The sequence below is a fragment of the Choloepus didactylus genome, chromosome 7 (assembly GCF_015220235.1).
Source record: "Choloepus didactylus isolate mChoDid1 chromosome 7, mChoDid1.pri, whole genome shotgun sequence".
Lineage (NCBI taxonomy): Eukaryota > Metazoa > Chordata > Mammalia > Pilosa > Megalonychidae > Choloepus > Choloepus didactylus.
This window is the reverse complement of record NC_051313.1, coordinates 98,318,580-98,335,733: the sequence shown is the minus strand read 5'-3', so window position 1 is coordinate 98,335,733 and position 17,154 is coordinate 98,318,580. Positions and strand designations below refer to the sequence as shown.

Sequence of the window (17,154 nt, the reverse complement as noted above, 5' to 3'; positions counted from 1 at the left end):
TTCATATAAGAGTTTTATTTAAAGTAACAGCTTTATTGAGATATAATCTGGATACCATAATGTCACCCTTTTAAAGTGTACAATTTAGTGGTTTCGGTAGTCACAGAGTTCTGAAAGCATTAACACTCTCCACAACATTTTTATTACTCCAGAAAGAAAACCTCATATACATTGGCAATCACACCCTATTCCTCTATCCCTATAGCCCCTTGAAATCTACTTTCCGTCCTATGAATTTGCCTATTCTGGACATTTCATACAAATAGAATTATACATTATGTGTCCTTTTGTGGCTGGCTTCTTTCATTTAGCATCATGTTCTCAAGGATCATATATGTTATAGCATGTAACAGCACTTCATTCCTTTATATTGCCAAAAATTATTCCCTTATATAAATATTTATTTATATAAATATATCTTTTACCTGTTCATCAGTTCATAGACATGTGGGTTGTTTCTACTTTTTCTTAAATCATATTTTTGATTGTAGAATATAACATACATAGATAGAAGTGTTAACTTTCCAAATCAATTCAACAAGTAGTTAGAGAGCAAATTTCAAAGAATGTTATGGGTTACGGTTCCACAGTTTTAGTATTTCCTTTTTGTGAAATATACCATATATACAAAAAGGTAATACCTTTCCAAGAATGATTTAACAAGTAGTTACATAGGAAATTTCCAAAAATGTTTTGAGTTACAGCACCATAGTTTCAGTTATGTTTCTACTTTTTTACTATTACCAATAATTTTGCCATGAACATTTGTGTGCAAGTTTTATTGTTGATGTATTTTTTTTAATTCTCTTGTGTATATAACCTGGAATAAAATTGCTATCATATGGTAACTTTATGTTTAATTTTTTGAGGAACTACCACACTGTTCCATACCAGGTTTTATCTTCAATCATGCAGTTCCATTATAGCCAGGAGGATCCCCACCCAGCTTTGAGGTAAGAATCAGTCTGGCTGCTTCAGTCCCGAATCTAGATGCATCTTATGTCGCAGCCTCTGCAAACCCTTGCCAAGTTGTCTCACAATTGGCTTGTGACTTAGGAGCCTGATCCTTATTCTTCTAATTCTAGAATATGAGAATCAGCCACTTTGGATGCTTCTCTTCCTCTAGACACTCAGACACTTTGTCCCTTGCCCTTAGCTGTGGGTTGTGTCCAGCTCCTAAAGGCCAGAGAAACTGATACCATGGTACCACTATCTTCCCGTCCTCCTGTTTCATCAGAGTTTGGAAACCGTAGTCCCTATGCTCTATCCATGGACTGCATCCTCATGTATAATCACACCACCTGAATCCACCCCAAGTTTACAGTTCTCCATTCCCCAGAGGACTCAGCTGTACTGGACCTCAGTCCATGGCCCAAGGCCCAGCCGCCTGCCATGGCCCCACTCAGTCTTGGTGCTTCCACTTCTACTGGCCTCTTTGGCTACAATGCCAGTGCACCTGGCCCACTCAAGGAAAGATCTAAATTGTCCCCGTGTTATTTGTTAATGTAAGAAAAGAAAATATACCGTACAGAGCTCTCTCCTTTGTGTCCTTGCCATAGAGGTTGTATTTGGAGGAAATGTAGTTGAGGATGGCTCTGGTCTGCACCAGATTCATCCCATCAATTTCAACCATTGGGACTTGCCGGAACATCAAATTCCCACCTTTGGAAAGAAAGAAAGGAAAAAAACAGAGTGAAAAGTTTAATGGGTCACACTCTCAGTATGAAGAAAACGTTTGTGAAATGACTGAAGGCACAAAAAGGAAATGAAAAACTATAATCTGTCACCTGGTCAACTCACAATAGCATTTTGTTCCTACTTTCCTCATAGTCCTTGTTCTTATCAATATCCCTTTTATTTTTAACCCATTGTTTCATTTATCTTATGTGCTGGTTTGTTTCATGAGTCAACTTGGCCATGTTATGGTGCCCAGTTATCTGGTCAAGCGAGCACTGGCCTGTTACTGCAAGGACATTTCATGTACTTAAATCATCAGTAAGTTGATTACATCTATAGCTGACTACGTCTATAATGAACTGAGGAGATTGCCTTCAGCAACGAGAAATGTTTCATCCGATCGGTTGAAGGTTTTAAAAGAAGTGACGACTTCAGAAGTCAGAAGAGAGAGAATTTTCATTTCTACTTCAGCTGGCCAGCTTCTCCTGGGGAATTCATTGAAAGCCTTCATTGGAGTTCCCAGCTTGCAGCGTGCCCTAGGGATTTGGACTCCCCACAGCTTCATGAGACACTTTTATAAAATCTCATAATATTTACAGGTATCTGCTGTTGGTTCTGTTTCATGTTATTTTCTTCCTAGATCATGGTAGTTCCTTGGAATATTATTGTTTTGATTTGACTTCATTGATGTTGTACAAAGAAGCTGGGAAAGACGGCAACGGGTTTGCCAGCTAAGTGCCATTTTAAACAGGAAGGTCCCACAGTAAGTCTCACAGTGTTGATGCCATTTAATTTCAATTCTGCGAATGAACTCTATGTGTTCCTGACCCCACTCCTGCCAGCCCTGCTCTGTTATCTCCCTCCTCACCTTCTCAGCTGCTCACAACTAACTCAACTGACTCAACTGTGGTCTCCTAGCTTGCTTAAAGAAGTCTGCAATACTGCTAGGATTTTACCTTGTCATAATCTGTAAGAGAAAAGAACACAAGGTAATTCCATCGCCTGTTTCTGAGCTTTTCACCCTAATTGAAGGTGTTTGTGTATCTTCTGCTGGGGAGGCAGGGTGAGATCCAGAACTATTTGCAGCTCATTCAAGGTGCAGAAAAGCATGAGAAAGTGACAAGATGACATTCATGAGATGCTGGAGAATGGTTCCATAGGATCTGCTCCCAGAATTCTAGCCCTTCCTAGCCCTGAGTTGCCAGACCTGCTCAGGGAGCCCCACCCCTTCATTTTATCCACTCCACCCCCCCTTCTCCAACTCCAACTACCACCATACAAACAACAAATACTTAGGCATTGCCTGATGTAGAACCTCCACCCTTGACTTCCAAGGGGCCTTAGAAAATGGGTCTTACTATTTTTTAACTTTTCCAAGTCTTCTGCAGTTTCTATGAATTTTTCTTCAAACTGGAAAGCAGAAACAGAAAAGAATTCTCATTAGTTCCATTGATATGATAGAACTTGAAATACCCCCATTAGCACCTAATATGGGGAAGGTGAGATTTCTGCACTTGGTACGGTACGCAGAGGAGTCTGATCATGGGCACGATTCAGAATCATTAGATAAGATCCATCAAAAAAAAGGGCAAAAGTCACAGCAGCTGCTGTTCATTCTTGTAGAATCACTTTACCTCCATTCTGTCCCCACTGATGTGGAGGGATTAAGTTGTGATTTGGGAGGGGCATGCCATCGAAGGAGAGAACTTTGAAGTTTTCGCAATTATAGAGCTTTTATATCTCAGGAAAAGTCTCTCCCTAAAAGTCAGATCAGAATAGGACACTGTCTGCCCCCTTGAATGGGTGTTCCATGGGCCAAGGGCCATCTAAGATTTTACCCCAAAGCAGCCTCTACTGTAATTTACATCACCCCATTCCACAGGGACCCCACCAAGTACAGAATGGGTCTGGTTGCTACATAGCTTTAAGTCTTGCAACTTAGAATTTCCTCCCCTGGAAAAAAACGAGTCACACTGGAGCACAGTTCCCATTCTAGGGGGGCCCATTCTGGCCTCGTTTTTTGTTTTACTTTGTTTTGTTTTTCAAAAAACAATTTTGGCATCTGATTTGACTTCCTGGATGTGACTCTCAATTCTTTCACTTACTGATTTTATGACTTGAATACGTTACTGAACCTCACTGTGTTTCAATATTCTAATTTATAAATGGCTGTAATTATGGTACCTGTGCTTTAATTTGTGAGGATTAATGCCTATAGCATGCAGAGCATTATTAGAACAGTACCAGCCACACACTGTGTTCAAAAAACGTAATTAGAGTTTTGACAGGTGACTGCAACTTCATCATGCAGCTGTACCATCCATTTTTCCAACCTTGCTGAAAATTTGTTGTCCTTGGTCTATATCCTGTATGTTTAAACTTTAAGTAAATTGCACATTCTTCTGAAACAAGTTCTTTGTGTTGGGACAGTATGCAAGCAAGGTGGTCTAAGGCTGACCAGAGTTCTGAGTGGTTATATTTTAATACAAATATAAAAATCTATTTTTACTTGGTTTTGCAGTTAACAGGCTCTGCCTCATAATAGCTGTGTGATATGGACGAGGTCCAACATCTCCAAGGCTGACTTTCCTCATCTGTAAAACGGGAGTAGAACATCCTCACACAGGATACTGCAGGGTGTTTCAACTGCAGAGCACAAGACCTGGGCCGTAATAAAACAGGTACCAAGCAGTAGTGGTGGCTGGAGTGATTTTCATGGTGACTTTTAGTTTCAAATGGGTTTCTGATGGTAAGAAGGTTGGGAATTTGGGGGGATGTGACTTGCTCAGTGGCACAGAGTTTGTGTGGATCTACAGATTGTAAGAGGTGTGTGCAAGCAGTTTATCAAGACTGCAGTTGAAGACATACATGAGGGATGGAGGGTGGTCATTGCATGGGGGTGGTCGAAGGTGGGATGGGGTGAGGAGTGTGATGTTGATTGTGAGGAGGAGGAGGAGATGGGGAATGTGATGGTCAGCCTTTGGGCACCGAGAACTCAGAACTCCTGGGTTGCAGGCATCCGTGTCCCCTCCTCACCCTCCTACACTGAACTCATCCTGCCCAGAGGCTCTGCGCACACACCCTCTCTGAACCGCAAACCTGAAATCTGGACTTTGGTAAAACAGGTTATTCACGTACACAGAGAAAACAACCTGGAATGGCACCAATTGGACTTTTCTTTTGCTTGTTTCTTGATAACATTGAAAAGGGATTAGGCTAATGACCCAAACACTTGTGAAGTCAAGGGCAATGTGTAATCCCAGGGCTCAGGCGAACACATTGCTGGAGGCTAAAGGAGCACACTGGAAGCCCCCTTCCAAGAAGTCCCCTTTACCTCAACCGGAAATCCTCCTTCTCTGCTCCTGCTTGAAGGACAGAAGGACAGTATCTCCTGAATGTCTTGCTCCCCAGGAAGCCCCTCCCAGAGTCACTAGGGCCCCTGATCTGACTGAGAAGTGTGCTTCTCAGTGACACCTCTTGGGGGCAGCACACAGCAGAGGCACACAGAAACCCCCCAGCATTTCTTGTTATAACACTAGGAAGTGTGGCATTTTAATGCTGTGCTACCTTGCAGCCCTGCTTGGGTGTCTGCCTAGATGGTCCCCCTCCTTCTTTTAATCACTTATTTACATGTCTGCATCTTCACTACAATGCAAACTGCTGAGGGTAGGGTCTATGTGTGTCTTGTTCATCTCTGTATACACGGGACTTAGCACCCAACCTGGCACTTATGAAGTGCTTTAAAAAAAAATTGTTGAATGAATTATTAAGTGTTGAAATATTTAACAGGCAGTTTGTTACCCATTTGTGGTTTATATTTAATTTTAATCATATTTATTTTTTGTGTTATATATTTTTATCTTTTTATTATTGAAATTTCTAGCATGTATCAAAATAAACAGAAAAGTATAATTGTCCTCCTTGTACCCCTCACTCAGCTTCAATAATTATCAACTGAAGGTCATCTCATTTCTATATACTCCCACCCAAATCTCAGATATCATATTTCACCCTTAGATACTTCAACATGTATCTCTAAAAGATAAAAACTATTTTAAAAATAATCACAATACATTATCACAATTAAAAATTACTAATTCTTAAATATCATCAAATAATCAATCAGTGCTCATGTTTTTGATGGCTGTATTATCATAAATTATTATTATTTTTTGTTTTTGTTTTGTTTTGTTTTGTTTTGTTTGGCTTTTATAAAGGGGGATTATTTGGTTACAGAGTTACAGTCTTAAAGCCAGAAAGTGTCCAAGGTAAGGCATCGACAATAGGGTATCTTTGCTGAAGGATGGCCAGTGGCATCCAGAAAACCTGTGTTACCTCTGAGGGCATGTGACTGGCATCTCCTTGCTCCCAGGTTGTGTTTCAAAATGGTGTTCTCCAAAGTGTCCGCTTTCAACGCCATCTTCAAAATGTGTCTCTCAGCTGCCCCTAGCATCTCGGCCTGTGTAGCTCTTTTTTTTTTTTAATTTCTTTTTTTACTGAGATTGTTCACATGCCATACAATTATCCAAAGATCCAAAGTGTACAATCAGTTGCCCAAGGTACCATGATGCAGCTGTGCATCCATCACCACAATTAATTTTTTTTCAATTTTTAGAATATTTTCATTACTCCAGAAAAGAAATAAAGACAAAAAAATGGAAACTCCAATCCTCCCATACCCCTAAGCATCCCGCCCCTGCATTATTGATTCATAGTTTTGGTATAGTACATTTGTTACTGTTGATGAAAGAATGTTAAAATACTACTAACTGTAGTATATAGTTTGCAACAGGTATATTTTTTTCCTATATGCCCCTCTATTATTAACTTCTAGTTATAGTGTCATACATTTGTTCTAGTTCATGAGAGAGATTTCTAATATTTGTGTAGTTAATCATGGACATTGCCCACCACAAGATTCACTGTTTTATACATTCCCATCTTTTAACCTCTAACTTGCCTTCTGGTGACACGTGACTCTGAGCTTACCCTTTCCATCATCTTTACACACCATTCAGCACTGTTAGTTATTCTCACAACATGCTACCATCACCTCTGTCCATTTCCAAATGTTTAAGTTCACTCTAGTTGAACATTCTGCTCATAATAAGCAACTGCTCCCCATTCTTTAGCCTTGTTCTATATTCTGGTAACTTATATTTATGCCTATGAGTTTACATATTTTAATTAGTTCATATCAGTGAGACCCTGCAATATCTGTCCTTATTTCATTCAATATAATGCCCTCAAGGTTTCTTCATCTACCTTTTTTTTTTTAGGACGATTTTGTTCACACACCATACATTCCGTCCTAAGTAAACAATCAATAGTTCCCTGTACAGTCACGTATTTGTGTATTCACTGCCATCACCTCTATCTATATAAGGACATCTCCATTTCTTCCACAAAGAAGGAGGAAGAGTCAAAGAAGGTAGAGAGACAAAAGAAAAAGAAAAAAGAAAGAGAGAGAAAAACAAAACAAAACAAAACATGACAGCAAGGAAGAAACAAAAGGGAAGATAGCATTAAACTAAAGCAGAATAAAGAGTCAGACAACATCATCAATGCCAAGAGTCCCATACCCTTCCCCTATGTGCCCCTCGCCACATGCATTTAGCTTTGATATATTGCCTTTGTTATATTAAAGGAAGCATAATACAATGTTTCTGGTAATTATAGTCTCTAGTTTGCATTGATTGTATTCCCCACCCCCATCCCACCCTATTTTTAACACCTTGCAATGTTGACATTCATTTGTTCTACCTCATGTAAAGATATATTTGTACCTTTCATCACAATCATTGAGCACCCTAGGTTTCACTAAGTTATACAGTCCCAGTCTTTATCTTTTCTCTTTCCTTCTGGTCTAATCTTCTTCTTTGAACCATACTCACAGTCATGTTTGTTCAGTGTACTTACATTGCCGTGCTATCTCCCAGAATTGTGTTCCAAACCTCTCACTCTTGTCTTTTCCTTTCTGTCTGCAGTGCTTCCTTTAGTGTTTCTTGTAGAGCAGGTATCTTGTTTACAAACTCTGTCATTGTCTGTTTCTCAGAGAATATTTTAAGCTCTCCCTCATATTTGAAGGACAGCTTTGCTGGATATAGGATTCTTGGTTGGTGGTTTTTCTCTTTCAGTATCTTAAATATATCACACCACTTCCTTCTTGCCTCCATGGTTTCTATTGAGAAATCTGCACATAGTCTTACCAAACTTCCTTTGTATGTGATTTATTGCTTTTCTCTTGCTAGTTTCAGGATTATCTCTTTATCTTTGACATTTGATAATCTGATTATTAAGTGTCTTGGCATAGGCCTATTCAGGGCTATTATGTTTGGGGTAAGCTGAGCTTCTTGGATCCATAATTTTATGTCTTTCATAAGAGAAGGGAAATTTTCAGTGATTATCTCCTCCATTATTGCTTCTGCCCCTTTTCCCCTCTCTTCTCCTTCTGAGATCCCCATGACATGTACATTTCTGCAATTCGTGTTGTTATTTAATTCCCTGAACGTTGCTCATATTTTTCCATGTTTTTCTCTATCTGCTCTTTTGTGTGTAGGCTTTCAGGTGTCTTGTTCTCCAGTTCCTGAGTGTTTTCTTCTGCCTCTTGAAATCTGCTGTTGTATGTCTCCATTGTGTCTTTCATCTCTTGTGTTGTGCCTTTCATTTCCATAGATTCTGCCGGTTGTTTTTTTGAACTTTTGATTTCTACCCTATGTACACTCAGTGTTTTCATTATACTCTTCATCTCTTTTGCCATATCTTCCCTAAACTTTTTGAATTGATTTAGTATTAGTTGTTTAAATTCCTATATCTCAGTTGAAGTGTAAGTTTGTTCCTTTGACTGGGCCATAACTTCATTTTTCTTAGTGTAGATTGTAGTTTTCTGTTGTCTAGGCATCTGGTTTCCTTGGTTACCCCAATCAGGTTTTCCCAGACCAGAATGGGCTCAGATCTCAGAAGAAGGCAATAGTATCTCGTCTCCCTGAGGGTGTGTCTTAGAAGATTGGTACACCCTGTGAGTCCTTAAGCCACTGTGCTTTTCTGCCCAACAGGTGGAGCCTGTCAGCCTGTAGCTCCAGACTGGTGTAAGGAGGTGTGGCCTGTGGCTGTTTTCTCCCAGGCTCTGGGGTCTGGTTCTGAATGGAAGGCGGGTAGTAGAGCTGGGCCCCACTCTTTCCTCTTAGGGAAGATACCCCTCTCCAGGGAGAAGTCATTAGCATTTGAATAGTCTCTCTGTGCTTTCTCCTCCCTTGTCTGGGTCAGAGTGCTGGGAACTGAAAACAGCTGAGGCTTTCTGCACTGAGCCAAAAAAAGGACAGAAATCCCCCCTTTCAGGCCAGTTCACAGCCACCCTTGGTTTCACCCATCAACCAGAGACAGCACCTGGTCCTCTGGGCTCCCCCACCCTCCCAGAGAGGTCCTCTGGCCTTCCAAGGTCAGTCGTCACCAAAAGCCTCTGTCTGCCTGTTGGGGATTCGTAGATTGTGTTGAGCAGTCCACATTTGTTAATTAAAACCCTAGTGGGAGCTCAGCTGAGCTATATTTGCTTGCTCAGAGAGTGCTGCTCTCTAGCACCACGAGGCTTTGCAGTTTGGGCCATGGGGGCAGGGACTCTCAACACGGGTCGCAGTTTTTAACTTACAAATTTTATGCTGCGATCTTGGGCATTCCTTCCGATTCAGGTTGGTGTATGATGAGTGGATGGTCACATTTGTCCCCCTGCAGTTATTCCAGATTATTTACTAGTTGTTCCTGGTTGTTAATTAGTTATTCTAGGGGAACTGACTAGCTTCCACTCCTCTCTATGCTGCCTTCTTAGAGCCTCATAAATTATTTTTTACACTTTGTTCACTTAAACACAAATACAAATAAAGTCTAAACATTGTGATTGGTTTGTATTTCTTAAATTTCTTTTAATTGGCTATTCTCTTTTTGATGGGCAGAAATTTTAAATTTTAATCAGTCAATTCTGTCTATTGCTTTCTTAATAACTGATAATTTTTTTAAAAGGCAAAACTGTTGACAGGTCATCTAGTATGGAAGTCTCCTGGCTTATGTGGAAAAAATCTGGGTCCATCTCAAGACGACCTCAGTCAGAACATACCTCCACTCCAGCTGCAGCCAGAAGCCACCGGATGGACTCCATTCTGCCACGTCCATTGAAGTAGTGAAGCATGGGCTTCCCAGCCATGATGGCAGATCTCTTGGTTTTCTTGAAACCTGAATGATTGAATGAATAAAAGAATTAACAAGACCACAGAAGCAAAAATGTACATTATTTTGTTCACTTGAGCAGGACCAACAATACAGAAGGTAGAGTATCTGGCTTCTCCAGGGCTGGGGTGGAGGCATGCCAGGGAGGTCTTCCTTGGCCCAAAGTCTCACCCATCAGTGGCCACCATCACGCAGTTGTACCAAACCAGTTTCTTGTTGCTATTTGTGCTCATTTTGAGGACATAAAGTGAGCAGGCCTGGATCCCACACAAAAGATCCCTGGGAGTTCAGTGGCCCTTAAAACTAGAGGTCATCACTGAGAAGGAGGAAGCTGATGGGGCAAAGCCAGTCTTCAGCTCTTTGGCTGTTGGGTTGTGTTTGTAGAAAAGGAGAAACTGGAACTTAGTCTCTCCCTGACTGTAGTCCAATCCTTGTAAATTCTCCCACCTCAGAGGATGCTGATTCCTTGTTTCTATTGTAATTCTATACTTTACCACTGCTGGAGGCTTTTTTGTTGTTGTTGTTAATCCATGAAAGTGATGTTGCTGTATTAATTTAACAGTATGGAAAGTAACTAACATTGTTTCATATCTGCTACATAATGGGCATTTTCACATATTTATCCTCACTTAATCTTCATAAAAATGACTTGTGGTAGATTCTGTTTTTATTACAGTTGGGAATATTGATGTATCTAGAGGTAACATAGGCTCCCTAAAATAAGTGGTGAACCTGACATTCAAAAACACTTTTATTTGACACCAAAATCTTGGAGTATCTCTATACCAGTGCTTTGCAAACTATGGGTTGAGACCTATTAGTGGATTGTGAAATCAACACAGTGAGTTCTGACTAACATTAAAAAATAACAATATAATAGAAAATATCAGTGTATCACATGCAGTAAGGGTAAGTTTTTTTGGTAAAACTTTAATTTTGGTAACATTTATGTTGTGTATGTGTGTGTGAGTGAGTGTACATATGTAACTGCATGCTCTGGGTTGTTGTAATATATATGAATTGCATTTGACTGGGGCCAGTCAAAGAAGTTTGGCAGATGTTGCTCTATTCCAAGGTTTCACTGTATTCTTGACATTTTGGGCTGGATATCTCTTTGTTGTATACTGTGCACTACAGGATTTTAAGCAGCATCCTGGCCTCTACTCACTAAATGCCAGTGGCTCCTTCCCAGTTGGGACAACAAATAATGTCTCCAGACATTGCCAAATGTCCTCTGGAGGACAAAAATGCCCCTGGTTCAGGTCTATTCCAGTCTGCTTGGGAAAGCAGTGCATAGATGAGAACTGAATGCAACACCTCACACAGTGAATAGGTGAGTTCCGCAATGGTCTTAAGCAAGTTTTATCAATGATGTGAGTAGAAAAGCAGAGGATTCATTAAAAAGCAATTATTCATTTCCCAAGACTTAAAGAGGGACAATTGCAGTTTCATCTTTAGTCACCAGGCCCAAGGCTCTAGTCAGAAAAAAATGACAATATTTTTGCAAGATTTTGTGGGGCTGAATTTTTAGTCCAAATATATTTCTCTTTACACAATAGTTGTATTTCCGAAAAGGAATAAGAATCTTGAATAATTAATTATATGTCAAAATGTTTTAAGTGTTCCAGCAGAGTTTTTTTTTTTTTTCTTCAAAAGCTAATTCAATATTGGAATTGTGAGGAAAATAATCCTTTGGTAACATATTTAATAGACTCTTCGGTCTTGTAATTGGGGATTTTGTCCATGAGAAATGGTAAGAGATTGACTCAGCAGAATCAAAAGGAGAATAAAGCTGGTACTAACTTGATAAGAGTGTTTAGTTATTATAGACTAGAGTTCACAGAGCTAGGGGATACAAATCTTCACACTTAGTTACAAAAGCTCACTTAGTTACAAAAAGGAAAATAAATTTTATCTTATGTAGTATTTTACAAAAATTTTCTTCCTTATAAGAACCCTTCCTCAAATATGGAGAAAGAGCTTTCCAAGTATTAACCAAAACTGGAGCACAGTTATAATAAAACCTTATCCCAAACATAAAGCCAGAGAACAAGGGTCAATGATTTGCCGGAAGTTGTACACTTGTGTTCTTGATTCACACTCAACAAATGCCTGGTGAGTGTGTCTACTCAGTATTAGATAGATAAAGAGCTTGGCACTTACAGATCCTGTTTACTCCTCAAAACAACTCTGTTAAGTAACCACAATGATCCCATATTGCAGATGAAAAAACTGAAATTCAAGGAGATAAAACAACTTGCCATGGTCGCACATTTTGTATGTTGGGTTGGATTGGACTCAGTCTTCTGATTTCAAGTCCAGGGCTTTTTTTTGCTCCATTATGTGATATCTGAGCAATCTCTATGCTTCTCTATGTTCTCTGGGAAACATGTTTCTTTTTTCCCATTCAGAGTCCATTAGCCAACTGAAGGCTAGAGGGGCAGGGAGAGAGGGCAACAGCTAATCAAGAGCTCCTTTTTGTTTTAGAACATTTTAGTGGTTTAACTGGAAGAAAAAATTAATATAATAACAAAAGAGCATGCCTTGCTTTATCTTGATATCCTAAAAACTTGTTGGTGTACTAAAGACTAGTATATTTCCATTTTAACTCACCAGAAGGTAGCTTGCCTTGAAAGGAATCATTGCTGTGATAAATCCATTGGTGAGTTAAAAGTGCAATGTCTCACGCGTGATCCTGATTGTTGTCCCTTCTCTATCTGATCGTCTACTCTGAAGAGCTTAAAGTGATAATTCTTGTTCCTCACAACACTTAAGAAGCTCTTTCTTGCCTTACAATTCCACACAATTATACACAGTCATCTTCTGATTCTCTACCATGACAATGTCCTAAAGAATGAAACTAAACTGATGAAATAGATACAAATTGGTTTATTATTGGAACATTTGAGATAGAAAATAACATGGACTTAGGGCAAACAGCTCTGTGTTGGATCTCAGCGTCTTCCCTTCTGAGGTCCATAAACTTGGGCAGGTTCCTTAATCTCTGACCCCCAGTTTCCGCTTCTGAAAATGAAGATAGTTATGTCTACCTTTGAGGGCTGTTGAGAAAGTTTAATGAGATAATGCACACAACATTCATGTTAGGGACTCGGCAAATGCGAGCTGCCTCCTGCCCCCAGTTCCTGGGAGATGGGAGGTCTGAACACACTGGGGAATAGAAGTGTCTTCTTGCATTCATCTGTATTTACCTAATTTGGAATAAGATTTTATATGTGTTAGTGGTGTAGATGTGTGTGTATATACAGTATACACATACGCACACACATATTATATACACAAGCTTTTTTTTCAGGTAAGTCAAATGGCTCTCTTTATTTAGCTCCTGTGCAAAGGTTAATGATGGTCACTAACTAATTAACTTGGATTCACAGGAAGTTTCAGCAAAGATTCAGGGAGGCCTGGCACATCAAACACAGCCCCAAGGAGCCCCAAGGCTCTGCTGCAGATCTCTGGTTCCTCCCTGGGTAGGACAGCTGGCTGCCTTTCTCCTCATGCCCTGTTCTGTGCACTCTGGAGCGCTCCTGTCCCAGGCCCCCTTTGCACGGGTTCCAGCCATGTGATAGGGGACCCACTGCTTCTCTTGCAACCTCTGCAAGCACACAGTACAAGGTCTAATTGGTGAAAACAATACCCTCTCCTGCTTCCTTTCCTGGTAACACAGATGTTTCACTGATCCTTCTTTGTCACCTTGTGTCTGGCTTACATGTCAATGTATTTCCTTCTTTTAAAAAGTTTCATTCAATGATACTGTGAGCCATTGATTTCATACTTTGGATGGATTGTATGGTGTGTGAATATTTCAATAAAATTGCATTAAAATGATACTCAAAATCAAACAAGCAAAAATAAAAAAATAAAATAAAAATTTAAAAGAATTTCATTCAAACTTCCTTAACTAACATTCATTGACCAGTTTCTGTGCATCAGGCAATGATGAGGATGTTTAGGGATTCAGCTTGGAATCTAATTTGATCCCTACCCTCAAGAGGATTAAATCTAAACAGAAAAATGGGTTTACAGACACTGACACAGCAGAATGTGTCCAGAACTGAAATCACTTTAGTTGGGTCCTGGGAATTCCAAACCAAGAGCCATGAGTGTCTTACCCAAGCAGCTCAGAGCAAGGTGAGAAGGCTGCCGGGCTCAGAAAACTGGATCTGCCCCTTCTGCCCAGGTGGGATCCTGCTGCAAGGTCACATCATAGCTCCAGGCTCAGTGCTTTTTTATGCACCCCTTCCTCTCCCCAGATGTTTGCTTGTGTTTGTCCAAATATCTGTTTGTAGCATATTATAAAGTTCTTATTCTTCATTGTTATTTCAATTTCTTCTCTCATGGGTATTATATATGTTTTTCCTGTGAATTCTGTTATGCATATGTGGCTTTTCGTAGGGTGTCTCAGATTCCCAGGCTTTCCTGTTTAAGATCTCTGTTTTATTCTTTCTATGTTGGCAATTATTCCAGGCACTACTGATGCTCAAGTATGCTACCTGGCAACTCCGAATGCTGCTTGTTGACTTCATATTCTATATAAAGACTTCACATGCTATAAAAAGTTCCCAGAAAGCAGAGAAGTGTCATAGTCTTTTAGCACAGTACATTGCTCAGTCTACCCTTTGCTGTATGTTCAGTGCACCCTTTATCTGATATGGCACCATTGGATAACCCAAGAGCCACACTTGTTTAGCATTTCCTTCATAGGGCTTGCCATTTTAGAATATATTACTATAGAGTAGTTAAATAAAAATCTGGGATCATGATAATAAAGCAACCAATCCTGATTATGAAACCAAACTTCTGCTGTTTACACAGTATTATCAAAGCATTGCGACTATCTTACATAGTAGAAGTATAATGATTGCAAATAAATTTGGAATGTACTTTGGCAAGGTAGTCCAGAGGAATATTTAACTTGGCCAATAGAAGGAATTTGCAAATACTCTGACAGACTGAAAACATGATCATTCAAGAGAAGAGCATTATTGTTCCTCAGTTAGCCTAAGACATACACCCATATCTACGCACTTTACTATTCTAAAAGTCCCATACATTTAGATTCATCTGCAATTCTGTGATTTTTTTTCATAAGGAATCCTGCCCACCTCTTGGTCCCAGCAACTTTGAAGGAAGAAGCGGAGGAGGAAGAGGAGGAAGAGAAGGAGGAGGAGGGGGAGGAGGAGGAGGGAGCCAGGGAGGAATAGGGAAAGGAGGAAGGGGAGGGGGAGGAGGAGTTCAGGGGTGGGGGGAGAAATTGCAAAGTAAAAAGTTCAGAAAAAGAGAAAGAAAAAAGAAATGGCATGCTACCTGGTGACCAATCACAAATTAACTCATCAGCAATAAGCTAAGGCCTATGAAATCCACTATGCAGATACAAATTCTGATTCCTACTGGCAGGCACTGACGATTGTTTTCCCAATGGGGGTAGCAGTTTAAGAGGCACATAACTACCTCTGAGGGCTGTTGAGAAAGTTAAATGAGATATATTTTCTTGTCATGGCTCAGGTGGGTCACCTGAATATGTGATCCTTCCAAATTTAAATCCAATACAATTGTGTGTTGTTTCCTATATGAGTCTCACCAATATACTCAAGTCATTTCTACTGAGAAAGCAACTTCAATGTAAGCTCCTGTGCACCCCATGGCCCTGGTCATGATTGTATTTTCAAATTGCCCAAAATGATACCACTCTTACTTTTTTCATATCACCAAATTCTCTGCCGTAGTTTTCCAAATTCTTGATTACTCTTTTTCTTTAAAGAATTGTACTTTAGGAACTGAATAAACAATGTTTGACTTGTCTCCAGAGCACACACAAAGAAGGCACAACCAGAATATAAAGTATTTGCATAAAGTAACTTATTCTTGTGCGAAGGATGTATCTTAAAAATGTTTTCCTAGAGAAAAAGACATGAGAAAATTTATGCAGATTTATAAAGTCAGTACTAACCTAATTCAAGTTGAAGCTGCTGCTAAAGCTGCTGCTCAGCTACGTTCCTCAGTGCCAACTCCTGATGTGCTTGTCAGCTGCTTTAATATTGCAACAGTGCTCTCTCTCCCTGTGGGTGGGTCCGGTAGCAAATAGCCACTCCCACAGTTTTCAGGGCCCCATGAAGTTTCACACTAGATTAGAAAAAAAAAAATGGCAAATCAGCAATGTTCCATTTCAAGGTTGTCCATAAATACACAAACAAGGGATTTGGCGTGTATTTGGCTGTCCCAACAGGTCACTGGGGACCATTTAGGCTTCTGCAAACAATGCTTGTGGGTGATTTCAAGAAATCGGCTGCAAAGTTTCATGGCAGATGAAAAAAACCTTGTGGAGGAATGCAAGTCTGTCATAGGAGGGTGGCATCAGGATATGACAGAATAAGGAAGGGAGACAGCAATCTAAATTTGTTAAAAGGACTAAATTATGAGTGCTGGTGCAACACAAATTCTATAGGCCCAAAGGATCTGGCTGAGTTGCTCTTGCTCTGAGTGGGAAACCTTGGCTGCATTACCTGGTAACATTTGCAAATCCTTCTCTTCTGGACTGTGCTTCAGCCTTTCTCTCTAGCCCCGAGGCCCTTGTACAAACTGTTTCTTCTGCTTGGAACACTCTCTTCTATCCTGCTCCCAAGCATCCTCCACTTCCTTATTAGATTCCTTCTTTGACATTTTTTGTTTAATATCTGCTTTCTTCCTATTGACAGTGAGTGCCTTGAGGTCAGGGCTGCCAAGTACCCATGGTCAACTACAGCACAGTCCCTGGCACGTGGAAGGGACTTAATGAATGTATTATCGTTTTCTAATGGAAATTTTCTGCCATATATACATGAAGAAAGAATAGTATAATGAGCCCTGATATGTATCCATCATCCGATATGTACATACATAGACATATATATATATTTTTTAATCAAATTTTCCTCTTTGGATTTATTCTATTAGTTTGTTTTATTGTGGAGATATATATATATATATATATATTTTTTTTTTTTTTATTTATACATAAACATGAAATTTGCCAATTTAACCACTTCTGCTTGTACAATTCACTGGTGTTAAGTATATTTACAGTGTGGTGCTACCCTTGCCACCATCCATTGCCCATACTTTTTCATCACCCTAAACAGAAACTCTGTACTCATTAAGCAATAACTCCCCTTCCTCTCCCCCCACCCCACCCTGGTGACCTCTAGTTTCCATTCTATCTCTATGACTTTGTGTAATCTAGATATTTCATATAAGTGGAGTCATACA

The 17,154-nt window shown here is 39.8% G+C and overlaps 1 protein-coding gene across 1 annotated transcript in view; it reads right to left on the bottom strand.

Moving 5' to 3' along the window:
* The window catches only part of LOC119539640 (glutathione S-transferase A1-like), a 31,935-nt gene extending 15,939 nt beyond the window's left edge, over positions 1-15,996 (bottom strand). Inside the window, exons 1-4 of the mRNA XM_037843306.1 lie at positions 15,860-15,996; positions 9,785-9,900; positions 3,036-3,087; positions 1,530-1,662 (exon numbers count right to left, since the gene is read on the bottom strand). Coding sequence (XP_037699234.1) covers positions 1,530-1,662; positions 3,036-3,087; positions 9,785-9,871 — 272 coding nt within the window. The 5' untranslated portion in view covers positions 9,872-9,900; positions 15,860-15,996. The remainder of the gene's footprint in view (positions 1-1,529; positions 1,663-3,035; positions 3,088-9,784; positions 9,901-15,859) is intronic.
* Between the last annotated feature and the right edge of the window lie 1,158 nt (positions 15,997-17,154).